Raw genomic sequence first — 26,686 nt, forward strand, 5'->3', positions numbered from 1 at the left:
TGTTTGTTAATTACATTATTGGCACTGTTTGTGCTGGAGGTGTAGAGGTTGGTAGTGGAGATGAAGACAGAAAAGTCCTTTGTTTCTGGAGCTTACATTCCAAGGGGAATAAGAACAGTAAACAAGTAAACAAGTTCATAGTAATATTTCATGTAGTACTAAGTGCTATGAGGATAAAGGAATGGAATGTTAGGTGACAGAAATGAAGAGTAGAACTAGTTTAGGTAAGATGGTCAGGAAACCCCCCCTGGGAGGCATTAGATTAGAGACCAGAATGATGAGAAAGAGACAACAATGTAAAAATGTGCCAGGAAAGCATTGTAGGCAGAGAGAACAGCAAGAGCAAAGACCCTGGGGCAGACAAGGAGCTAGATTATGTTAGGGCCTTATAGAGCAGCATAAAGATTTTGGATTTTATTCCAGGTATTTTGGGAAGCCAGTAAATAATTTGTAGCAGAGGAGTGTCATGATCATACTTATATTTTAAAAATAATTGTGGCCGCTGTGTGGAGAACATGGGAAAATAGGAGGAACAGTAGAAGGAGCTCAGCTCGGAGGCTAACAGTATCATCAGCACCTGCTTGTAAGTGCTAGGATAAGGTGATACAGGAGAGAAATGGACCACTGGAACATACATATTGGAGGATAAAAGCCTAGAACCTGCCAAAGGAACAGATAAAATGGCGGTGTTCCAAGACTCATGTCCTGCTGACGTCCAAGCTGTTGACTTTTGAGTCATTTGTTTCTCCAAAATTAGATTTCCCTAAAAATCTCCATTTGGACTAAGTAGCAAAGTAAGATTTCAGAAGTAAGAGAACATATCAGTAAACAAATTAACAAGAGAAGTCTACGCTTAATGGTTTAGATTCACGGTGCCTCTGGCCTGTTGAAACGGAAATTTCGTAGGCTGAGACGATTACTTTCTACGGGCAGGGGTTCACAAAATTTTGGGATGGGCGCACGGTGATCTGGCTGGTCGACCCCTCCTGCCACCCAGACTTTCATTCCGTCCTCCCCAACCACATTGGTCTTTCTTCACTACACGCCAACAAGCCGAGCTCTTTCCTCTCCCAGTACCTTTGCATCAGCCATGCCTCTTCCTGGGAAACTCTTTCCTTAGTCGTTTTGGTCACAGTGCTGAGGCCCAAGCTTTCCAGGGAACTAGAAAAAGTCCAAAGACCGGGAAAATAAATATTGTCTCAAAAATATACGAAAATTGCAAGAATAAAATTAATAAATTTTAATTAAACAAAACACAACATATGTCAACTCCTTTAATTCTAAATTTAAATATTCACAAAATTTTACAATATTGGAAATAATTTTTTGGTCAGATTTCTGAGTATGCTGAGAAATCACAGCCAAACTTGTATCACATACATTACTACCAGCCAAATAAAATTTAAAGGCAAAATTATAAAATCCACTTGAAGGTTTTTGCAACAAAAAGTATATATTTAATATGAGACATGGGTGCATTTTGCTAATATGGATGCAATGTAAGAATAACAGGAATCAAGAGATTCTGGGTAGCCAAAGATCTGAGATGGGTTGATGTTATTAACAGAAGCAGGCGAGGCTGGAAACAGCTAAAGCTGCTCTGAGTCCTCTCCTCCCATCATGAGTGGCAGGGAAGTATTGGTGAAAATGGCCCCTGACAACTTAACTGCTCACACACGTCCACAGGTTCCTGACGGGAGACAGGCAGGCACTGCAAGAGTTGAGAGGAGCTATTTTCCTGCGTCGCGCATTCCCGACAGTCTGGCCCCTCTCTGTCCCTTGGTCTCCCTCTCTCCCTCCTTCTCTCTTTGGGGGCCGCAGCCTAGGCTGTGCTTTGTGCTGACGCCCCCTCTGACTTTTACCCAGAAGAGATTTCCCTTTTTCTAAAACAATTTACTCCAGCTGCTGAACGTTTCCTAAAAACGTGGTAGGTTGGGCAAAATGAAGATTCAACTGAACTTGGCAGAAATCTTTGAAATCATGTCTTACCAACCAATTTATATAAGCTTTAAAACTAGATTTTTTTTAAAAGTTACTGGTATTAGCTGCTGGCCTCTAGACTTTGGGAGAATTGGGCTCGTTCCACAGCAGACAAAGGCGGGTGACAGCTGAGGATGGAACTCTGGACTCCTAACGAAGGATGGAGGAGCCACTCTCTGGCTCCTGACAGAGTCACTGGTCCACCCACCCATCCCCTCATTCAAAAGAGAAGACAGTGCTCATTTGTGGTCACAACCATTGTGTACAGACAGCCTGAATCTCTAACTTAGGTGACAAATTCCCCCCCAGTTCTGTCTCCCACATGTGAAATTACCTGATCCTTGAGAGTAAACTGCCACTAAGTTACCACAATTTTGTGCTAAGTTTTATTCACAGAGGTTTCTTTCTGTAAAAGCTGAATAAACAGTAGCTAAGCAGCTCAACTTAGGCTTTTTATTGACCTAGGAGTTTATCTAGCTTAAACTAAGATTCTAGTACTGACTTGACGAACTATGTGTAAATTTCCAAACTGAGAAAATGGAAATGAGAATGAAGAAGCTTAAGAATATAAACTGTGTACTTTAAATAGGAACAGTAAAGATAAGGAAAATAAAGCAGGTGCTAGGGAGAAAAGTATAAAAGGAGCCTGAAATAGATACGGAAAAACACCTGTATTCCAAAATATCTTCAATTGCCAACTCAACAAGATGAATAAGGGTGGTGTAGCCACTTAGAAATCCACAAGGACTTTTTAAATGAAGTATTGAATAAATACATGACAAAATGCATTATGTGGAGAAATTCCAGATTTGTTTGAAGCTATAGATTGAATGAAGTGAGTAAAAAAGGTTGTAATAAAATAAATTCAGTATCTGGAAATTTCCTACGTAGAGACTTCGTCCAGTTGAGAAACTGGCTGAGAGAATGTAGTTGGGAAACCAGGGAGAAAATTAATAAATCAGCTTATCATATGAATATGGTATGTTAAGCCCACATGTTTTGCTTACTCTCTCTCCAAATTCCCTATTGGAGTGATCCAAGCCAGGGAACAGAGAAAAATGCTGTACCATTCTTGGAATTTGAAACTGGAATGAGCTTCTGGAGAAAATGGTGTTGGAGGACAGGGTGTTGATGGCAGTAGAGTGAGCGGAAGATGAGTGGCCTTCATCCCTTGGCCCCACTAAACCCTTCTAGACTGAAGCTGGGGCTACAGACCAGTAACAGGTGGTGCCGTGAGGAGTGCGAGTCCACAGAAAGACGAAAACAGTCGGGGCCTCCACACACTGAATACTATAGAATGGTGACCATAATGCAGAACAGGTTAGAGTTACAAAGGGAAGGTCACGACAAACCATAGCTCAGAGTGTGACTTGAATGTTTTGTTTGAGTCCTTGATGGATCAAGCAAACAAAAAATAAGTGAGGACCTACACAAATGTATGGAGGTCATTAACAAGAATGACTTAACAGATGAAGAACAAACTTGTACCCTACAAATAAAATATGTATATCCCTTTCAGATGGCCATTGGACAGTCGCAAGAAACGATGATGAACTAAGGTTGAGAAGCAATCTTAATAGATACCAATAAAACATAACACCAAAAGCAAGGACCATAAAGGTCACATATTCCAGGCACTTAAAATTTTTAAACTTGTATTTGGGGGGATAAAACCTCCCTGAAAACAAAATGTGACAAGAAATTGGGAGCAGGGGGATGTCTGCAAGGTATCTGACAGACTGCATATCCTGATCTGTGACAAATTGTTACAAATGAGTAATAAGAAGATAAATCCCAATTTGAAAAAGGAGCAAAGTGCATGAAAAGGCTACTCACACACCAAAAAAAACTACAGATAGCCAATAGACATGATAACATGTTAACTTCTGTTATAATCAAAGAAATGTAGATTAAAGGCTATGCATAGAGTAACTGTTTTTGGTAAATGTAACTCAGTACAATCTCGTTGGAGAGCAACTTGGCAGTTAAGTACTCATTTTTAAAATTTGCTTTGACCAAGCAATTCTGCTTCTAGAAATTTATCCTAAGGAAATAATTGGACAAGTTCACAAAGGTATACAAGGATGCATATTATAGAAGCATTGTTTATAACAGTGAAAAATGGGAACAACGTCCAAAGATGTCCTTAATTGGCTTTATTCACTAAAAATGACGGTGTCTCACCATATTTTTTCATTGGAAAGATGGCAATGAAACAGCTGCAAAAAGAAGAAAGAGCATATTTATTATGATTTTTTAAATTATTTTTTTAAAAGAGAAAAGTTAGTATGTGTGTGTATTTGTGTATGTAAGCATAAGAAAATCTGAAAGTATTTACACCAAAATGTTAGCAGTGGTCGTCTCTAGGTAGTTGAATTGCAAACCTTGCATTTTTAAAAAATGCTTCTATATCATCAGATTGTTTTTCCCAGTAAGTTTAAAATTTATTTAGTCCACTAAAATAATATGGTTATTTCTGTTTTGAGAGATAATAGTGTAGCAATAACAAATGAGTCAAAATGCCATCTTTAATTGCATAATATCAAGTTTTCCTGTCAACTCTAGTAAACATTTCTTTGATGATTACGAGAACAAAATCCAAAAAAGGGTAATAGTAGAGAGGGTTCGATTCGTTTGCTTGTCCTTCTGCAGATGAATGGAACTTCTGAGTGGTACTATACCACAAAGAGCTTTGTGCTGCTCTTCTGTTTCTCTGGAAATGGGCTCTGCAGAGCTGTTCTTTTCTCTGGGGTTCTTGAAAATAATAGTATATTGCTTGGGTTTCTAAGAAATGTAAATATTGGTGCATTGTCTTCTCTTGTGGCACGTTAGGAGTGAGACTTCAGCCACGTTGTCTTACCAACCAACTAACTATTCTTAAAGAGATGAGATCAACTAGCTCAGTCCCTGGGTGACTTGGCCGTTTCACATGAAATTGCTTTTAAGGAGCTTTGTGGCCCGAGTGTTCTCCCACTTACTTTGGTTATGTGTATCTGCCTTTCATATAAAAGAGACTTTTTTCTGGAGATGGGAAAGAGGCTCTGGGGAAATGCATAAAGAACACTTTCTTCGAGTGAAGATAACCTCAAAATCTTGTCTGTGTTTATTACAGCACTTAAGTAACTATAGTTTTGTAAAACTTGCCTTCTCCCCAGTTCACTCATGTGCTCATTTTATTTAACATTCTTTGGGTGCCTTTGACAGGCATGACATAGTGGGAAGGACATGAAAGTAGAAATCAGAAGGCCTAGTTTCTAGCTTTTTAGTAACTGTGTGACTCTGGGACCAGCAACTCAGCTTCTCAGTTTTCCTTCTCCATACTCAATGTTAGGGATCCCTGAGGGTCTCCCAAATAGTCTTGACTCAAAGATCAAATGAGATAATCCAGCTCTTGGAAAACCACTATGTCCTGCACCAACATCAGATGCTTCTGTGAGGGGCACGAGGTTCTGAGTTCTTTAGGGGATCCAGAGATGAACCAGATGGGATCTCTCCCTGAGGACAGGCCTCCAACCTGGTCAGGAAAACATGAAATTAAGCAAGGGAGGGGGAGGCCAAAGGAGCTATACTATGGACTGAGTGTAGAACTATGGAGACTCGAGTTACATTACGGTGTCATCCTTTACCAGAGTTATAATAGAGCGCCTACTAGCCTTCTTGGAGGTGGCAAGGAGAAGGCAGAGGGAGGTAATCGTGTCCTGGTGGAGAGATTTTTTCCCATTCTCTCATTAAATCTTGGAATTGGATCCAAGAGCTTTTTTATTGTTCCTTTATTTTTGAGGCACTCTTGCAGATCAACGTGAATAAAACTGAACCTCCTGATTCCCAATGCATTCTTTCTCCAGAATTTCGCCCAAAATGCTGATGTGGACTATTCTTGTCCATTTCTATGATTGTAATAGAAAAGAAGTCTAGCTTTATTTCTGCCTTTATAAACATATCTTGACTTAGACAAGCAGCAAAGAGGAGCAGTTTCATGAATTAAAGAACGGCGGTCTGTGAAATTCTCTTAAAACTCCAGCTGAGTATGAACATCAAAGTATATGGGAGGGAAAACTCAGACCTAATATCGCTGGCTTTTAGCCAGGCTTGAATAAATCATAAACTACCAAGTGAACTTGTGCTATGAATGGTCAAGATTTTAAGACATAGATTTATGTGCTTTTCTTGTGTTATTTTGCTTCAAATTAACACATCAGGATAGGTAGCATACAGTGCCATTAAGTATGGCAGGTGATCAGTTAGAAATGTAGTCAGCTCTAGGTTACAACAAAAACAACAAGAAAAGACTGACCATGGCATAAACAGAAGTGAAGAGGCTTCTTTGTCACTGGGAGCAAGCTGTGCTAGGATAGGCAGGTCCACCACTGGTTACTTATGAGTAAGATCATACGGTATTTGACTTTCTCCCTCTGACTTATTTCACTCAGCATAATACCCTCAAGTCCATCCGTGTTGTCACAAATGGCCGGATTTCTTCATTTCTTATGGCTGAGTAGTATTCCACTGTGTATATGTACCACATCTTCTTTATCCATTTGTCCCTCGATGGGCACCTAGATTGCTTCCAGGTCTTGACTATTGTAAATAATGCTGCGATGAACATAGGGGTGCATGTATCTTTACACATTTGTGGTTTCATGTTCTTTGGATAGATACCCAGCAGTGGAATAGCTGGATCATATGGCAGCTCCATTCTTTATTTTTTGAGGAATCTCCACACTGTTTTCCATAGTGGCTGCACCAGTTTTGCACTCCCACCAGCAATGTATGAGAGTTCCCTTCTCTCCACATCCTCTCCAACACTTATTTCCTGTTTTGTTAATTATAGCCATTCTGACAGGTGTGAGGTGATATCTCACTGTAGTTTTGATTTGCATTTCCCTGATAATTAGTGATGTTGAACATCTTTTCATGTGCCTGTTGGCCATGTGTATATTTTCTTTGGGGAAATGTCTGTTCAGATCTTTTCCCCATTTCTTAATTGGGTTTAGAGTTTTTCTGTTGTTGAGATGTATGAGTTCTTTATATATTTTGGATATTAACCCCTTATCTGATATATGGTTTGCAAATGTCTTCTCCCAATTGTTATCTTTTTGTTTTCTTGATGGTTTCCTTTGCTGTGCAGAAGCTTTTTAGTTTGATGTAGTCCCATTTGTTTATTTTTTCTATTGTTTCCCTTACCCAGTCAGACATGGTACTTGAAAATATGCTGCTAAGACTGATGTGGAAGAGCATACTGCCTATGTTTTCTTCTAGAAGTTTCATGGTTTCAGGTCTTACATTCGAGTCTTTAATCCATTTTGAGTTCATTTTTGTGTATGGTATAAGGCAATGATCTATTTTCCTTGTTTTGCATCTGGCTGTCCAGTTTTCCCAACACCATTTACTGAACAGACTTTCCTTTCTCCATTGTGTGTTCTTGGCTCCCTTGTCAAAAATTAGCTGTTCATAGGTATGTGGGTTTATTTCTAGGCTCTCGAATCTGTTCCTTTGGTCTGTGTGTCTGTTTTTGTGCCAGTACCATGCTGTTTTGATAAATATGGCTTTGTAGTATATCGTGAAATCAGAAAGTGTGACACCTCCAGCTTTATTCTTTTTTCTTAGGATTCCTTTGGCTATTTGGAGTCTTCTGTTGTTCCATATACATTTTAGGATTCTTTATTCTATTTCTGTGAAAAATGTCATTGGAACTTTGATAGAGATTTCATTGAGTCATTAGATCTCTTTAGGAAGTATGGACATTTTAACTATGTTAATTCTTCCAATCCAAGAGCATGGAGTAGCTTTCCATTTCTTTCTGTCTTCTTCAGTTTCTTTCAGCAATGTTTATAGTTTTCAGTGTACAGTTCTTTCACCTCTTTGGTTAAATTTATTCCTAAGTATTTTTGTTGTTGTTGTTGCAATTGTTAATGAGATTGTATTCTTAATTCTCCTTCTGCTTCATTGTTAGTGTATAGAAATGCAACTGATTTTTGTATGTTCATTTTGTATCCTGAAAATCTACTGTATTTATTTATTATTTCTTAAAGATTTTTCGGTGGATTCTTTATGCTTTTCTATGTATAAAATCATGTCATCTGCAAATAGTGACAGTTTCACTTCTTCTTTTCCAATTTGGATCCCTTTTATGTCTTTTTCTTGCCTGGTTGCTTTGACTAGGCCTTCCAATGCTGTTAAATAAGAGTGGTGAAAGTGGGCATCCTTTTCTGTATCCTTTTCCTAGAGTGATAGCTTTCAGTTTTTCTCCATTGAGAATGATATTAGCTGTGGGTTTGTCATATATGACCTTTTTACACTGAGGTACTTTCCTTCTATACCCATTTTATTCAGAGTTTTTATCATAAATGGATGCTGTATCTTGTCAAATGCTTTCTTTGTGTCTATTGAGATGATCATGTGATTTTTATTCTTCATTTTTTTAATGTGGTATATCACATTGAGGGATTTGTGAATGTTGAACCATCCCTGCATCCCTGGAATAAATCCCACTTGATCACATTGTATGATCTTTTTAATGTATTGTTATATTTGATTTGTTAGTATTTTGTTGAGGATTTTTGCATTGATGTTCATCAGTGATATTGGCCTGTAATTTTCTTTTTTTTATGTTGTCCTCATCTGGTTTTCGTATCAGGGTAATGTTGGCTTCGTAGAATGAGTTAGGAAGCCTCCCCTCCTCTTCAATTTTTTGGAAGAGTTTGAGAAGAATAGGTATTAAGTCTTCTTTGAATGTTTGGTAAAATTCACCAGGGAAGCCATCTGGTCCTGGACTTTTATTTTTTGGGAGGTACTTGATTACTGTTTTGATCTCCTTACTGGTGATTGGTCTATTCAAATTCTCTATTTCTTCTAGATTCGGTTTTGGAAGATTGTATAATTCTAAGAATTTATCCATTTCTTCTAGATTATCCAATTTGTTGGTGTGTAGCTTTTCATAGTATTCTCTTATAATCTTTTGTATTTCTGAGGTGGCCATTGTAATTTCTCCTCTTTCATTTCATTTATTTGAGGCTTCCCTCTTTTTTGCTTGGTGAGTCTAGCCAAAGATTTGTCTATTTTGTTTATCTTTTTAAAGAATCAGCTCTTGATTTCATTTATTTTTTTCTATTTTTTTTTTTAGTCTCTCTTTCATTTATTTCTGCTCTGAGTTTTATTATTTCCTTCCTTCTACTGATTTTGAGCTTTGTTCTTCTTTTTCTGCTTCCTTTAAGTGCACTGTTAGATTGCTTATTTGAGGTTTTTCTTGTTTGTTGAGAGAGGCTTGTATTGCTAAAACGTCCCTCTAAGAACTGCTCTTGCTGTTTCCCATAAATTTTGGCATGTCGTATTTTCATTTTCATTTGTCTCCAGGTATTTTCTGATTTCTCTGTTGATTTCTTCATTGACACAATAATTGTTCAGTAGCATTTTGTTTGATCTTAACCTATTTGTGGCTTTTATGATTTTCTTCCTGTAGTTGATTCCTAATTTCATACCATTGTGGTCAGAAAATATGCTCAGTATTATTTTGATCTCCTTAAATTTATAGAGACTTGTTTTGTGGCCTAATATGTGATCTATCCCAGAGAATGTTCCATGTGCATTTGAAAAGAATGTATTCTGTGGTTTGGGGATGGAATATTCTATATATATCTACTAAGTCCAACTGGTCTAATGCGCCATTTAAGGCCAATGTTTCCTTATTGATCTTCTGTTTGGATGATCTATCCATTGATGTAAGTGGAGTGTTAAAGTCCCCCACTATTATTGTGTTGCTATCTATTTCTCCTTTTACGTCTCTTAATAATTGCTTTATATATTTATGTGTTCCTGTGTTGGATGCATAGATATTTACAGTGTTTTATCCTTTTGTTGGATTGTTCCCTTTATCGTTATATATTGCCTTTCTTTGTCTCATGTTACAGTTTTTGTTTTAAAGTCTATTTTGTCTCATAAGTATTGCTACCCCAGCTTTCTTTTCATTGCTGTTTACATGAAGTATCTTTTCCCATCCTTTCACTTTCACTTTGTGAGCATCTTTAGGTCTGAAGTGTGTCTCTTGTATGCAACATATATATGGGTCTTGTTTTTTATCCATCAACCACCCTATACCTTTTGGTTGGAGCATTTAGTCCATTGAAATTTAAAGTAGCTATTGATAAGAATGTACTTATTGCCATCTTTTTACTTTTTTTCTGGGTGTTTTAGTAGTTCTTCTCTGTTCCTTTATTCTTCTCTTGCTCTCTTGCCTTGTGGTTTGATGGCTTTCTTTAGTATTATGTTTGGGTTCCTTTCTCTTCATTTTTTGTGTATTTGTTATAGGTTTCTGTTTTGTGATTACCATGAGCTTCATATATAATTACCTACATATACAGCATTCTGTATTAAGTTGATGGTTTCTTTAGTTTGATCTCTTGCTAAAAGCTCTACTCTTTTACTCCCCTCCTCCCATATTTTATGTTTTTGATATCATATCTAGCCTCTTTTTTTGTGCATGTGTATCCATTACCCTCTTATCACAGAAATAGATAATTTTAGTGCTTTTTTCATTTGACTTCATATTAGCTTCATAGGTGGTTGATCTACTACCTTTACTGTATATTTGCCTTTACCAGTGATTTTACTACCTTTTGTTGTTGTCGTTAACTTTCTTAATCATATTCGTGGTCCTCTCTTTTTCACTTAAATAAATCCCTTCAGCATTTCTTGTAAGGCTGATTTCTTGGTGATAAACTCCTTTAGTTTTTGTTTGTCTGGGAAACTCTTTATCTGTCCTTCCATTCTGAATGATAGCCTAATGGGGTTTCCTTTGTATGTAACTTGTTGTATTTCTCTTGCGGCTTTTAAGATTCTTTCTTTATGTTTAATTCTTGACATTTTAATTATAATGTATTTTGGTGTGGACCTCTTTGGGTTTATCTTGTTTGGTGCTCTCTGTGCTTTCTGTGCCTGGAAGTCTGTTTCCTTCCTTAGGTTAGGAAAGTTTCAGCTATTATTTCTTTCAATAGCTTCTCTGCCCCTTTGTCTCTCTCTTCTCCTTCTGGAACACCTATAATGTGGGTGTTAGTGTACTTGATGTTGTCCCAGAGCTCCCCTAGACTGTTCTTGTTCTTTTTAATTCTTTTTTCTTTTATCTGTTCAGTTTGGGTGATTTCCTTGATTCTTTCCTCCAGCCCACTGATCCGTTCTTCTGTATCATCTACTCTGCTTTTGAGTCCCTCTAGTGGATTTTTCATTTCCAGTATTGTATTCTTCATTTCTGATTGGTTCTTTTTTATATTTTCCAATTCTTTGTTGAAGTTCTCACTGAGTTCATCAATTCTTCTCCCAAGATCAGTGAGCATCCTTCAGACTCTTAGTTTGTACTTTGTCAGGTAGATTGTTTATCCTGTTTCATTTAGTTTTTTTCTGGGATTTTGCCCTATTCCCTTACTTAGAACATATTCCTTTGTCTCCTCATTTTGCCTGTTTGTGCTTCTATCTATGTATTAGGTAGGTCAGCTACATCTTCTGATCTTGGAGAGATGGCCTCATATAAGAAATGCCTTATGAGGCCCAACAGTGTGCTTCCCTCTCTTAACAAGTTCAAGATGTTCCAGGAGTGTCCCCTATGTGGGCTACATGTGTCCTTCTGTTGTGACAGGGTTGCTGTTCCTGCAGGTGTCCAGGGAGACTAGGCTGTCGCCCTGGCTGGCTGGTTGTAATGCTCAGCAGCATGGGGCTGCTATGGACCCTTCAGTCACTTTATTGGACATGGGAAACCCCAGCACAGTTGGATGCAAGGTCCAATAGCACATTCCTGTTGCACATTTTCTGTTAAGTGAGTAGGCCCCCAGCATGGCTGATTGCTAATTTCAGGGGCTTACAATTGCTTTAGGCCTCCGGCCCGCAAGGCTGTTGTCAGCTCTCTCAGGATTGCAGCTGAGTGGGGCCAGCCTCAGGCATGGGAGTGCCCAGTTGTTTCATGTTTTGGAAGGTTGGGCCAATCCCCTATGTGGCTATTTGAGCAGCACAAGTCTGCTGCAGCTGACAACAGGGCCACACAGCCCATTGACAGAGTCCTGCCCTGTGCCCACACGCTGACCCACTGAAGCAGACCCAGTTGCCCCACTGCAGAGGCCCCACACACTCCACCAATGCAGACCCACCCCTCACCCACACCCTGTCTTACAGAGGAAGACCACTTGCCTGGCTACAGAGTTTCCAGGCACCCCACTTATGCAGGCCCACAAGTTGCCTGAGGGCATGCTGTTGGGTGGGCCCAGTCCCTGGGCGGGCTGCCTGTCCTGGCTGAGCTGGACTAAGGGGTGCTCTCGTTGGTGGGGCAGACCCTGGGCTAACAGGCCAGGGGAAGGACTCCAATGGCATCTGCCAGAGTCTGGGTCAGCATGCCTGTACTAGGTAACAATAATGGGTGCTGCCAATGTCTCAGTCCCTGGGGAGGTCTCACCTCTCACCAAGATGTGCACAGAGCCTACCAAGTGAGTCTCTTTCCAACAAAGGACTGGGCACCTTTCTTTCTGGTGATCTTAGGTTGCTTTCCAAAATGAGTCCATTTGTGCATGAGCCCTTTAACTGCAGGCTTCTTTTCTCTTATGTTCTATCACTTTTCTGGGAGTATTCCTTGTTGTAGTTAATAGCCAGAAAAGCCGGATATTATGACACTTGTCTCAGTTGTGCTGAGTCCAAAAGCTGCTTATTGTGGTAAGGCTCCCCCACTCAGATCCCCCACTCCTCCAGGGAAGGCTGTGAACCTTAGGATTGCTCCTGGCCAGCCATGAGGTGCTGTGGCTTGAAGATGGCTTTTTTCTCTCCAGAAAGGAATTTCTGCCTCTTCCACCTCAGCCAGCACCACCCCTTGTTGTGGGGGTTCTTTTTATCCAGTTTTCAATTCTCTCTCAGGGGCAATTGTTCCAGGAGTAGTTGTAAATTTGTTGTGTCCGTGGGAGGAGGTGAGTTCAGAGTCTGCCTACACCACCATCTTGACACAGTCCCTGGGAATCTTCTCCTGGGTTTTAGGGGACTCAGAAGGCTCTGTGGGTGTCTGTTGCATCTTCTATTCTCCTCTCATAGCTTCTCACCTCTTCAGTCCTTGTATAGTCTCCTCAGAAGCCAATGATTTTTAAATTAACTCTAAATGAAAATTATTCAAAACTGCAGTGTTTTCTTCTCCATCTTAGAGTAATAGAAGGGCAAAAAGATAGTGTTGGTTAAGAGGTTTTGGAGACAGGCAAGGCTGACTTCTCATTGAGTCTTTACCACTTACTATCTCCATATTCTCATTTATTAAGAAGAAAAAACTTTCCTGCTTCATAGAGTTATTGTAAGGATAGAACTAAGGAAGACAGTGTGGGTCTTGCACTTAGCACAGTCTTTGGATATGGCCTAGACCCAACAACTGGTGGGCAGCTTTATTAATAACAATAAACGAGGTGTAAGCACTGGATTTCTAAGACCAGCAGTACCGAATATGACTTTTCCCTTCCTTTTATTGAACATTCAGTTAATGCAGAGGTTGAGGCTCTTACATTTTCTTCTTCTATTCGTTGTCCAAGTGCAAAACATTAATTTAAACCTGTTAGTTAAACAGTAATTAGTCATTATTGGGAAAAAGCTTACATTTTATAATCTTGAGCCCAAGCCCATGTTGATCCTCTTTGTGGACAATGTTTCATCTTTAAATAACATCTTAATCTGCAAGACGCAAGTCAGGGTAACTACTCCTTATTTTGCTGATTCAGCAAAGGATGATTAAGGAAAAATATTAAATGCATCAAAGACTTCACAGAATATTGCAGCATCTCCTTTGTCTATGTCAGCTAGGCCCCTTAATAGGAATTGTCGTTGAAGAGTGGTACTGGGCCACTTGAGAAGAGCAGTACCAAGTACTGTGACAGACAAGCCCCAGCCTGGTTGGCCCTGGGAGTATTTACATTGACCCATATCAACTACAGTGAAAATGTGCCCATATTTTAACCCCCTCTCATAGATTATAAAATCCTTGAGCAGTTGTCTCTAAAAAAGTAATTGTGTCTGCCTTCAAACGGTTTACAATTACATAGTACTTAATTGGTACCCAGTAAAACACATGAATTTTACTGACTTGAGGCACAACCATTAAAATTACATTATGATGTAAATATTTTCAGTATTTAATGCCTGAGCATTAAAGACTATTTAGAAAATAAGAAAAAAAAAAACTTTTAAATTGTCCAATTTCCCACCACCAAACAGCTACTGTAAACATTGTGATGAATTTCCTTTATGTCTCATTTTGTGGATTCTTTTTAATTTTTATTTTTATTTATTTATTTTTGGTGAGGAAGATTGGCCCTGAGCTAACATCTGTTGCCAATCTTCCTCTTTTTGCCTGAGGAAAACTGTCGCTGAGCTAACATCTGTGCCAGTCTTCCTCCATTTTGTACTTGGGACCTGGCCACTGCATGGCTTGATGAACGGTATGTAAGTCTGTGCCTGGGATCTGAACCCACGAACCCCGGGCTGCCAAAGCAGAGCACACAAACTTAACCACTACACCACCCAGCTGGCCCCTCATTTTGTGGATTTTTTTAATCTCATTTTATCATTTGCATGTTAATTTAATTGTATTACCTTCATAAATATTTTAAATATGGATAATCTGTCAAGCGGCTATTTTACTTAAGCATTCCATTTTCCCTATAATTTGACATTGAAATGGTTACCAATTACTATTATAAGTAAACCAATATTCACCATATTTCATAAAATTGTCTTTGAATTTAGGATTATTTCCTTAGGATAGATTCCAAGAAGTAAGAATAATGAGTGAAAGGGTTTCAACTCACGAGCAACGTATGAGTGAATACTCATTTCCAAGTACATTTGACAACTCTAAGTGTTAACTTTAAAAAAAAAAATTGCTGCTTTGATAGGAAGATTGTTTTAAATTGCATGTATTAGATTGACTGAAATGCGTTCTAGAACATGGCAAGGTTTAAACAAGTAAAATGAAACTATTTTGGTGCATGATATGAAATGAAGAGGTTAACTTATACATATAGTTGTTTTTAATTTTCCGATTTCCACCTCTTTCAGTTTTACAGGAGATTCTAAACTGGCCTCAAGTATGCGCTATGTGGAGACCCAATCAATGCAGACAGGAGCATCCTATATGATTCAGTTCAGTTTGGTGATGGGCTGTGGCAAGAAATACACTCCTCACATGGACAACCAGGTGAAACTGGAGTACTCAACCAACCACGGCCTTACCTGGCACCTCGTGCAAGAGGTCAGTCTATTTTTTTTAAAGCTTGTGATAGGTAGCCCCTTCTTTTTCCATAGGAAGCAAAAGAATTACAATTCTACAGGTTTAGGTTTGGTTGAAAAGGAACATTGTTATTTGTAAGAGAATTGACGTAAAGTCAGTCTTGCAGCAGATTCCAAGGATGCCACATTCTGCACCATCAGATACTAAAGGATAATTGACAGTAAAAAAGAAATGGGAATAACCTCAGGACTGCATACTCTAGGATGGTGTTTTCTCTGATCCTCTTCCTCTGTAACGTCTCTTTCTTCTTTCCCTGTAGCGTGTCTTCATCGGTTCTTTTCTAAGTTTCTTTACCCATAGGTAGACTCTATTAAAAATATGGTGTGTCTTGTCTTAAAAAACAAAAAGGAAATACATAGATCCAGTTTCTTGGAATAAAATATACTTCTTTATATATACATACTAGTAATCTGACATCGCAATAAATGCATAAATATCATAGGGAATAGAATAACTTTACCAAATGCCAATGTTATGATAGCAGGTCAAAAAGTGGATCTGGAAGACATTTAATTCCATTGTGGCATCTCATTTCCCAAATATTTTAGCTTCATGGAAGGAAAAAACCATGGATTGCATCCCTATTGCAAATGGTTAAGATTATGACATTAGATCTCTCTAAGGTCTTTTTCACTTATGGTGAGCCCCTGGAGGAAATAGAAGCTGGGTTTAATTTTTGCCTGACTCTCTTTTAGGAATGCCTTCCGAGTATGCCAAGTTGTCAGGAGTTCACATCAGCAAGTATTTACCATGCCAGCGAGTTCACACAGTGGAGGAGAGTCACAGTGCTTCTTCCCCAGAAAACTTGGTGAGACATGACATCTTCAGACATCATCGTCGCTTTAACTTTTACCATCTCTGTTAGCATGACTTGAATATGAAGAAGAGTTAAGACAATGGCAAGATGCATGCATTTTATTTTCTTTCATCATCAAAAGACCCAGATCTTTCTTTTGTACTGAGGATACTTGAAAAATAGAGCTAATGAAAATTTGCTTTTCAAACCAAATTTTCCTAGGTTTTTCTGACCTCTCTTTTTGCCCCAACTTTTCTTTTTATGGAAGAACTCAGTGAGCCTATTCCTTTAGGTTTGACATATAAAAGGGAATGACACCAGAATCTAGACTCCTATGTCAAGACAGTTTGGATTGCAAGGCTGTTCTCTTGCTGTGAAGTCCTACTTTCTATTTCAAAAGCCTAATATACACTCTTTTTCTCTATTCACATTCTTTTAGTAACAATAAAAATCATTCCGCAGGAAGCCTCAGTAACTAGGAATAAAATTAAACATTTGGAAATGTGAAAGAGAAAAGCACATTTTTTTCCCCAAATACAGTATTACACTGTTTCGTGTTAGGTTGATTGCTCTGAGTACAGTATGAGGAATAGGTTGTAGGAGAAAGAGTGCAGACAGGGTGACCAGTCAGGCGGTTCCAGGCATTACCTGTTTAGGTGACTTGGAGTATGACTGTAGCAGACATGGCAAGAATCGTCATTTGTGAAATATGTTTTAATCAAATAGGGCTGGATGGACTAGATGGACTACGTGGGGACTGTGATAGAAAGGGAAAAATCAAAGACAGTTTCTAAATTCTGAGCCTGGGAAGATTGTTGGATGGCAGTACCAATGACAGGGATGGGAAAGACTGAAGAAGGTGTGGTTTTGGGGCAGGAAAGTAAGAGTTCTGTTTTTGTGATATGAAGTTTGCCATATTTACCTATCCAAGCAGAAATATCAAGAAGCCAATGAGGTTTGGACTGAAGAGTTAAATACTATAAGTACTCTTTAAAGCCCTGGGACATGATGAGCTTACCCAAGAAAGAGTCTTGGACTAGAAATGAGAAAGCCTGAGTTCTTAGTATATCTCTGCGAATGATTGATTAACCACGTGATTTTAACCATTCACAACCTCTTCAACCCTGATTCCTTATGAGTATAATGAAGAGGTTTAATGAGATGATCTTAAAGATCCCTTGTGGGTCTGAAATTCTAGGATTCTGTGATTTGTGTAGTAGGAAAAGCATACAAGAGACAACAATTACATTTTTCGGTGGTATCTGCCTTCCAAGAGCCCTTTTGTGAAGAGAAAATTACTAAATAAACCCTTCTCTGATTATTTTATATGGAAGTTAGGCTCTACACAAAAACAGTTGTTTAGATAAACACTTAGAATTATTATTATACCTCTTTTAGTGGAAGATTGAATTACTGCATTATATAAGATGCCTCCTTGATTATTTTTGAGGATTCATCATTATGTCAGTTGGAATAAAATGCTTGAAATTTGATTTCCACAGATTTTTTATATCCAACTGTGAGCCATTTCCTCAATACTCTATTAATGCTTTGTATAACAATTCGCTACTTTCTCTAACATCCTACTTTTTTATGTCTACTGCTGGGAATATAATCAAGACTTTCATCTAATTTCAATGATATTCCAAGCGTATCTATCAAGATTCTAAAAACCAACACGTCAAGCAGTTGAAATACTGGTCGGATTGTTGCAAAGCTACTGAGGTTTATTTTTTTTTTCGTTTTGTTGCCGTTAAGTACATTACTCTCGTTATTTAAAAAAACACTGATTTTTATTCTCTGACATGTGGGATACAATTTCAAAATTATGATGGAAAGATAATATTGATGGTGTATTTTAGAGATGTCTTTTCATCCCCAGAAATGTTATAAACTATTATTCGTAATTAACGTAGTTTAGGCAGTATCCTAAAAATATTGTCATTTATCAAAAAAACCTTTGCAGGTTATTTTACACTCAAATTATATGTCACATTGTTATTTCTTAGCTGAAAAGATAGTTGAAAGTTTTGGCATTGTCAGAAAAGGTCAGTTCTCATCAATGTTTACTAGACATTGGAGAGAAAATAGATTGACCCTTAAACTGTTTCCAGTGCAGTGGGGTACTCATTAGATGTTGGGCAGTTAAATAGAATTGTAAGTCAATGTGCCTCAGTGAACCAAAGAGATATTTTATTACAGTGTATCTCTTTTTACAAACAGAAAAAAATCTACTTCATTATTCCTCTATTTGCCTTTAAGTGCATGTAAGTAATTGATTGAATTTTGCTTTTCCAAATTTCCTTCGAAGCCCTGGATAAAGAAAGTAAAAATATTTTTTAAAAACAAACAACCCCCAAGAGGATATTTATTTTAACACTCCTAGGAACACTTAAACTAAACATTATTGCTAAATTTCAAAGAAAAAATAGTGCTCAGCTGGTGATTGTCATTGTTTTGGATCTGTAATGCTTAAAAGCTCAGCTATAAGGATAAAGTACGTTTATTCTCCTTGCCATTCTTGATAACTTTTGCAAATAGCTTGTTTTTCTCGAGCATTGGAAAAAGAGAGGCCCGTTGAGTTTGAAGCAGAATTCCTTTTGGCAGATCTTTGTTCTGCTGTTTTGCTTTCAAGCATATGCACCTATAAACTGAATGCATTCAAGCAAATGTGGTCCCTACATTATTAAAAATCTGTTAACTTTGGAAAATATGCTAGATAGGAAGATAGGACAACTTAAGAGTGGAAATATTGAATATGAATACACCTGCTCAGAGAAATTCTATTGCATATGAACTGAACATTTGTTACCCAATGAAAATTAATTTTGTCTTTATGAGAGACATTTACATAAGAACAGGGTCTAATGAGACCCAAACAGCCATCAGTTGCTGATTTCATAAACAAATCAACACTGAATGACTGAATGAGTTTCGGAATAATTGGGTAAATGTGATTATAGTAACTCTGAAGGTGGAAAATACCGTTTAGTCAGCCTTCGTTTCCCTTGATTCCTCAGGTTACCTAACTATCAAGAGAGGAGTCAATGCTATTTTATTTCAGTCTAGAAGTTTATATGGGGGGAAAAAATCAAGTAAAGAAAAGACTGTCAACTTTTGTTGCCCTGGGAAATCCATAGTTTGGATTTGCAATGGAAGTCAACTTCACTTCATGATCCACACAGCGGAAGTCTCACTTTCAGACTCCAGCCAAAGGACGCAAGACTTTTCTCCTAAGAATACTTAGTTTTGAGAGCAAGGGAGAGAATTGGCAGATTAAATATTTGTATTGAGGGCAATATTTAGCCGTGATGCAGCTGCAAATGAGTGGGATCGCACCTTCTCCTGGGTGACCAGCTGGAGGTGACTCAAACCGCTAATTTTTTTTCTCACAAAAAACAAAGCCAATATTCCCCCTCTTTTTGCTTCCTTTTCTGTTAATTAACATCGGCACATTAAACTGTGGATGGTAATTTTAAATGGAATAATCCACTTTAAGCTTTTTATCTTAAAGAAATGTTAATGTTTTTCAAGAGTTCAGAAGATACACGTAAGGATTAATTTAGTTAGAAAAAGAATTTAGAATGTCTACATGTGACTGTTTAGAAGCATCCGTACACTGGAAAATCCAGGGCAGGTTTCTGAAACCCTCTACCCCCATTTTAATGTTTGAAATATCAAAACTTCAAAATAATGTATGCCATGGGTTTCAGGTAGGCATGTGACTGTAAAGAAAATAAAAATCACCTCGGTCAACCAACCACCAGAGTAATCATTAAATTTGTGAGCTGGAAGGGATCTTAGACGTCAGTTAGCCCAAGCCCTTTATTTGAGAGGCTAGGAACTAGAAGCCCCTGAAGGCTTAAATTTCTCACTAAAGGTCACACAGCTGATAAATTGCACAGCCAGGATCCTGGGGGTTGGGTCCCCTGACTAAGAACACATTATTCACTCCATTACCTACAGAAGTTAGAAACAAGCTGCCCTTTCCTGGCCTGTCCTCCGTTCATTGACTCATTTATTTAGCAGACTTTTTTTGGACACCTACTTAATTCCATTCCTGTGCAAACTATTGAAACAACAGATATCCGTCTCCCCAAAAGAGCTCACAGTCTAGACACCTGTGGCCCTAGACTTGACTTGGATTATAATCAATCTTAAGAGAATATAGTCCTCTCTCCTTTTCATGACGCTGGTGCGTGAGTCTTAATTTACTTCTTTTCTTTGGGGCTCTGTGCTCCACAACAATGTACCTACTTTTATAGCAGGATTTTCTAGAAACCATTTCTTAATGGGACTATGAAAATTGCGATGGCTGTTAGATTACAAATAGAAACTATTTCCATAGCGAGGTGCATCTGTCTCATTTGTACCATGACGAGCACTCAGATGCAGCAGACCTCAGTGAATCCTGGAATTATCCTACTAGGAAGGAAAAAGCAACCTATTAGCCACAGATCGTTGGTAAAATAAACAATAAAGGCTTAGTCTGGATTTTAACAGTCTGTTATGTACTTAGGGAGTATTTAATATGTGGGTAATTGATGCAGTAGACTTTAGTGGATCCTTCGGAGCCGTTAAGATTGAGTCTATCTGTAGATGGTGTGCTTAGAGAGGTTTTAATCGGTGGAACTGAGCATGCACGTTAATCCTGCAAATCCTTTTCGTTTTCTTTTGTTTTGCACTTTGACTAATAAGAACTAATCACGGATCCTTGAAAGTTTCTAGAGGTGAAAAATATAAGGTGACTTTAAAAGGATTTTTTGTGGTGATCAATGAATGGAAGCCTTGACATTGCTCTCAGAATATCCTCTTCCTTAGACTTTATGGCTGGTTTAGATGAATCCAGGTCCCAGGTGTTTCTCTCTGTGTAATGGACTGATTAACTTTTTATCTCCACTTAACATCAGCTTGTCCATGAAACCCAAGCAAGTTAATGTTTCAGAAATAATAAGCAGAATTTAGCACCCAGATGTTCTTACTTGTAATACAGCACATTGTAGCATGAGCCCTCACCCCCACACAATACCCCTGAGCAAAACTTTTGTTTATATTGAGAGCTAACTAGAAGTCTTTAGATAACTACTGATGTGTTCATTGTAAGAAATTCTATTATCCTAAGTTAAACACCTCACATTTTCATCTGTGAAAGAAAGGCTGTTAGTATATATCTTTACATTTTAAAAATATTCTTTCTTACTTCCTGTCTTTTCCTAGCGTCAAATCTCTGTGCAACAACAAAAAAAATTCTCCTATTTTGATTTTCTTTAAAACATATCAAATTAAGTTAAAATTGAGGTATATACAAAATAGGCAGTTTTCTAACTTTCCTTCATGATAGAATTGTTGCATTGGATAGCAGTTGAGTGGAAATTAAACCGCTAAAGAGAAACGACTGGCAGCTAAATACAAGCTCCAGAAAGTTAGTCATCTGAAAGAATTTGGGCTCTGGCCTTCTTCACTCTGCCACCACATGTCAGTTGACATATTGCGTTTCTCTCTGTACCTTGTTTCTAGGTCCAGTGCCACCCGCTTCCGTTGGAGTCAGAGCTATTACACAGCCCAGGACGAGTGGGCTCTGGACAACATTTACATCGGGCAGCAGTGCCCGAACATGTGTGGCGGGCATGGCTCGTGCGACCGCGGCCTGTGCAGGTACGCACAACAGAGCATGACTGGTTTCCTGCTTCTCGGGATCCGTGTGTGTAGGGGACCACAGCACTTGTCATCGGAGCTCTACGGATAGACTGACAAATGCTGAAATAACCCGAAGAAAATGATCTTCGTTTCTGTTATTTTAGATGTAAAAGATACTGTTGCATTTAAATAAGTCTAAAGCCATATATTCTAAACTTGAAAATCTAACCCCAAGACGAGGCCTCCTGGGTTTAAATTTCAGTTTGTTCATTAACCCCACAATCCTCTTTGGTGGTTAGAAGAGCCTTGGTATAGTTTCCCTTTCCTTCCCCTGGCTGTCTTAAAGCGCCAGTCAGACACTGCTACACGCTCTCCTACAGCACTTCGCCAGAAGCTCAAGGTTGTATACAGGGGGCAGTGGGGATGATCGCTAATGAGGAGGAGAGAGGAACACACTCGAATACTTACTCTAAATGAGACATCGTTTAATCAGAAAGAGGAACTGTAAAACGTGGCCAGAGTTACGTGTTGGTTGAGCAGACAGACATTTGTATGTGACTTTTTACGACTGCAGGAGAATCCCGCTCTCCTTCCCCATGACGCCCCCAGGCACATCCATATCCTTCTTCATTACTACTTGACACGTCAGTTCTACCGTTACAGCACTGTTCTTTTCAGAAAGGATTCTATCCACTTTTTTTGCAGTGTGAGAAACTGAAGGTTGTTACCACCCCATACACAGATGAACACCGTACAGAAAAATCTAGTGTGACTGCTGAGCCCCGAGCACAGTGAGACAGGAAATGCTGCAGGTCGCATGGCCGTGGCAGTCACAGATGAGACTGTGACTTCTTTACTTGGCCCTCCTCTCCCACAGGTGTGACCAGGGATACCAAGGCACTGACTGCCAACCGGAAGCTGCTCTTCCGTCCACGATTATGTCGGATTTTGAGAACCAGAATGGTTGGGAGTCTGACTGGCAGGAAGTTATTGGGGGAGAAATTGTAAAACCGGAACAAGGGTGTGGGGTCATCTCTTCTGGATCATCTCTCTATTTCAGCAAGGTATGACTAAGACCTGGGCATTTGTGATGGCTGAGGCATGACTTTGGGGGGACTCAGTGATCAGAGCAATGACTCTTTCAATACGTGACCGATTTATGGAGCAGCCTGAACTCGGAAGGTACAAATATGAGATGGTTTTCTTTTTCCCCCACATTCCCTGCTTTTAACTGGGCTTTGTCAAATTCCTATTACTTAACTATGTTTGGGAAACTCATAGTTTTATGCTTGTTTTTGGTTACTACAAATCCAGGCTAGCCCAGTTTAAAATTCCTGCCCCTATTGTATTTGATTTAAATCTCACGGCTTTCCTTTCCTCCAGTGCCAGCCGGGTTTCTGTCTTGAGGGTCTCTGAGTTGGCAGGATCTTGGCCTCTTCCCATCCCAGCCTTTGGAGGGTGTGTGGGCGCCGGCCTGTGGGTGAGGGGTGAGCGGTGGAGGTAGTGGTGGAACATAGAGGTTAGAGCAGCGACTCTGGAGCCCGCCTGTTTCCATCAGATTCTACCACTTCCTACCTGTGTAACATTGAGCAAATTCCTTAACTTCTCTGTAACTTGGCTGTCTCATCTGTGAAGTGGAGAGAATAAGAGTATCTACCTCATACGGATTATTATGCCGATTAAATAACTTAGAACTTGTAAATCACGTACAACAGTGCTTAACACATAGAAGCACTTCTATATTAAAATTGTGAGTCCATTAATCTCAAGAATATGATTGGAGGAAGAAGGAATAATGGTGAGGTTGAGGGTGTACAGAGCTGCTCCTGGGGAACTGACCAGCTGTCCATGGTGAGCAGACATCTCGGGTCCTATTTTGGCTCCGTTTGGTGGCTGCTGGTGGCATCTGCTGATGTGGGACTGTCTTAGTCAACTTGGGCTTCTATAACGAAAATACTATAGATTGGGTGGTTTAAAGAGCAAACAGTTTTTTCTCACAGTTCTCGAAGCTGAGAAATCCAAGATCAAGGCACCTGCAGATCTGGTGTCCGGTGAGGACCCGCTTCCTGGTTTGCAGATGGCCATCTTCTCATATCCTCATGTGGTGGAGAGAGCAAAGAGGAGAAAAGCAGGCTCTCTCAAGTGTCTCTTCTTATCAGGGCACTAATCCCATCATGAGAGGTTAGAGGAGGGGAACCACCTCCTCTCCTCCCTTGCTACAGTCAAGGCAGGACATTCTTTTCTTCCTCCCTCCTCCAATTCATCTCTTCATATAGTCTTCAAAAGGACAAGGGGGGAGCAGGGCCACTTCTCCAACCTGAGCAACGTATCTAATTATTGGCAGCTCTCTTTAGAATGTGGGATGCTTAACACCACTTCTTTCCAACAAGGACTATAGCCACTAGTTCAAGGACAACTGGAAATGTCCTCCTCCACATCGCCTAACAAGTTCACAGGTGTGGGTGATATACGTAGGGCTCGTGTGTTCCTGAATCTGTTTGGGCAGAAATCCAAAACGTTATTTTATGCAAATACAAAAATAGGTACAGGTTTTGTTTTGATGCAGGTGCAGAACAAAGAATCGTCAAGTAAACAAGATAGAGAGTAAAAAATCAAGGATGGATCTTATTTAACAATATTTTTTATCCATTGACATTGAAGCTCCCCCGATCATTGTCGTTAGAGATAATAGTCAGTAAGTGACCCATACACATTGCGTAGATCTGGATACACTGTATAATTGTGCAGAAATGGGAAGATTGTGTCTCCCATAAGCATCAATTTTAAAACAAGATTATGAATCCCTAACCAATATATATCCACACACCCCAGTAAACGTGTGCATACACACAGATATTGTAAATATATAATGGTTACATATCAATATTTCTTCCTCTTAACTCATGATCATCACTGGAGTCAAACTACGTGGCTTGGTACCTGGGCTCCAAAAGTCATTAACTGGTTCTCCTTGCAGAGTTATAACATCTTTTTATGTCTCAGTTTTCTCAAGTGGGATGTTGGGAGGATTAAGTGAGTAAATGCAGGTAAAGAATGAAGAATAGTGTTGAGCACATAGAAATAGCTCAATAAGTGTTAGCTACGATAATTACCTTTTATGAGAATAAATTTCAGGTTGTTGCCATTGCATATTTCCATACAGATGCCCTGCCACTAACGTACAGTTAGCATTTCAAAAGGAAAATCCTCCCCTTCCCTTCCCAAACCAGCTTTCTCCCGACATTTTTGTGTCAAGATCTGAGGATCATTTCTTTTTATTTCTTTCTCTTGGATCGATCAGATCTGTTTTGAATTCTAAGCGAGAGAAACTAACTTAAGCAAAAAAGGAGGACATTTGGTTCATGTCATCAAAACACAGGGACGGCTTAGATGAAACTGGCCTCGGAGATACCTGGAACCAGAAACTCAGATGCCCACAGAGCTCTCTCCTTGAGAGAAGACTGCTTTCAGGTCAGCTCTCATTAGAAGAGTGGAACCGTGGCCACGGAGCTTTCTGAGCAGCATCATAGGAATATCTGGGGAAGGTTCCTGGCGTCCCGGGGAGTGGTGTACTGTCATTGGCATAGCCAGGGTCGTGTACTCACTCCTTTGGCAGAGAAGTGGGGTACACAGTTTGGCCGCCCCCACCGCCAGCATGATTAACATAAAGAGGGGCCAGAGGCAAGGGTCCTTCAACCTTTTGCAAACCACCCTAGATTAATTTATCTAAGAATGTGTTTCTAGCCTGTCACTCCCCTGTCACAAATGTTCAGGATGGTCTCCAATGCTGTTGCCCTAACTACATAACTTATTTTCTTTCTCCAAACCTGAGCCCTCTGCTCCAAACAGGAGGCTATCCTCATCAACCCAGGTTTTGCCAATTTTCCTGTCTTGGCTTACTCTCCGCTGCCTACCTTTATGCCTTCCATCATCTCTGCATCCCGATAAACCTTGCAGCATCCTGCTCAAATCCTGCAGCTTCCATGGAGCTTTCTGGGACTATGGCAAACTGCACTGATCTCTGCTTTCTTTGAATTCCTCTCTCATTTGTGTTCTATACATATATAGATCGTATTTTTTTTTTATTGTTTTTATTTTTTGGTGAGGAAGGTTGGCCCTAAGCTAACGTCTGTTGCCAATCTTCCTCTTTTTGCTTGAGGAAGATTGTCGCTGAGCCAACATCTGTGCCAATACTCCTCTATTTTGTATGTGAGATGCCACCACAGCATGGCTTATGAGTGGTGCTAGGTCTGCACCTGGGATCTGAACCTGCAAACCCCAGGCCACTGAAGTGGAGTGTCGAACTTAACCACTACGCCACCAGGCCAGCCCCGGATCATATTTTAATTTTTATTCTCATAATACCCAGCAAAATGCAGAGTCCTACTGACTGAGCTAACTCTAGATAAGATGTTCAAGTCAGACATACTTGTCATGTGCTAGGTGTTTATGTATCAATAAATACCCTTGAGACCGAGTCAATTGGAGACTTGATAAATGGTCATGTGACCAAATGGGGCTCAACAAGGCCTAGGATTTGGTCTACAACCCTACGTTGTCATTAGTATCACTGCACATTTCCATGAACTCTCCTTTCAAGTTTGGTTTTGTAACACATGGGATCATGCCTGGTATAATCGGCCCCCAATGATTATTTGTTGAAGAAAGGAATGTATGAACAGATGAAGGAAAATTGGAAAACATAAGGTTCTGAAGAAAGGGTTATTTTCAAATAAATGTAGTAGAATTATTACTCTAGTGGCATTTTGATTAAAGGAGATTTAGTGGGAGGGTAAAACATGAAGATTTATGAAGTGTTTTAGAGGTTTTGTTATAAAGGCTCTAGATTCTGAAGGCATTTCCTTTAAAATTTGTTTTATTTTCTCTAAACCCTTAAAGCAGTGAGCCATTTTAACCTAGAATGTTGGGGGGAAATTGGAGAGCATTTTCCACACTCCAGGAATGAGAGAGCCTTAACCTAT

General features: G+C 39.3%; 1 protein-coding gene across 2 annotated transcripts in view; it reads left to right on the top strand.

Annotated features, from left to right (window-relative positions):
* The window catches only part of RELN (reelin), a 466,017-nt gene that overhangs the window by 328,980 nt on the left and 110,351 nt on the right, over nucleotides 1-26,686 (top strand). For both annotated transcript variants that reach the window (XM_070505680.1, XM_014831901.3), the window contains exons 21-24: nucleotides 15,040-15,232; nucleotides 15,967-16,079; nucleotides 21,585-21,722; nucleotides 22,582-22,768. In XM_070505680.1, coding sequence (XP_070361781.1) covers nucleotides 15,040-15,232; nucleotides 15,967-16,079; nucleotides 21,585-21,722; nucleotides 22,582-22,768 — 631 coding nt within the window. The remainder of the gene's footprint in view (nucleotides 1-15,039; nucleotides 15,233-15,966; nucleotides 16,080-21,584; nucleotides 21,723-22,581; nucleotides 22,769-26,686) is intronic.

Source organism: Equus asinus, chromosome 1, assembly GCF_041296235.1.
Source record: "Equus asinus isolate D_3611 breed Donkey chromosome 1, EquAss-T2T_v2, whole genome shotgun sequence".
NCBI classification, from domain to species: Eukaryota; Metazoa; Chordata; class Mammalia; order Perissodactyla; family Equidae; genus Equus; species Equus asinus.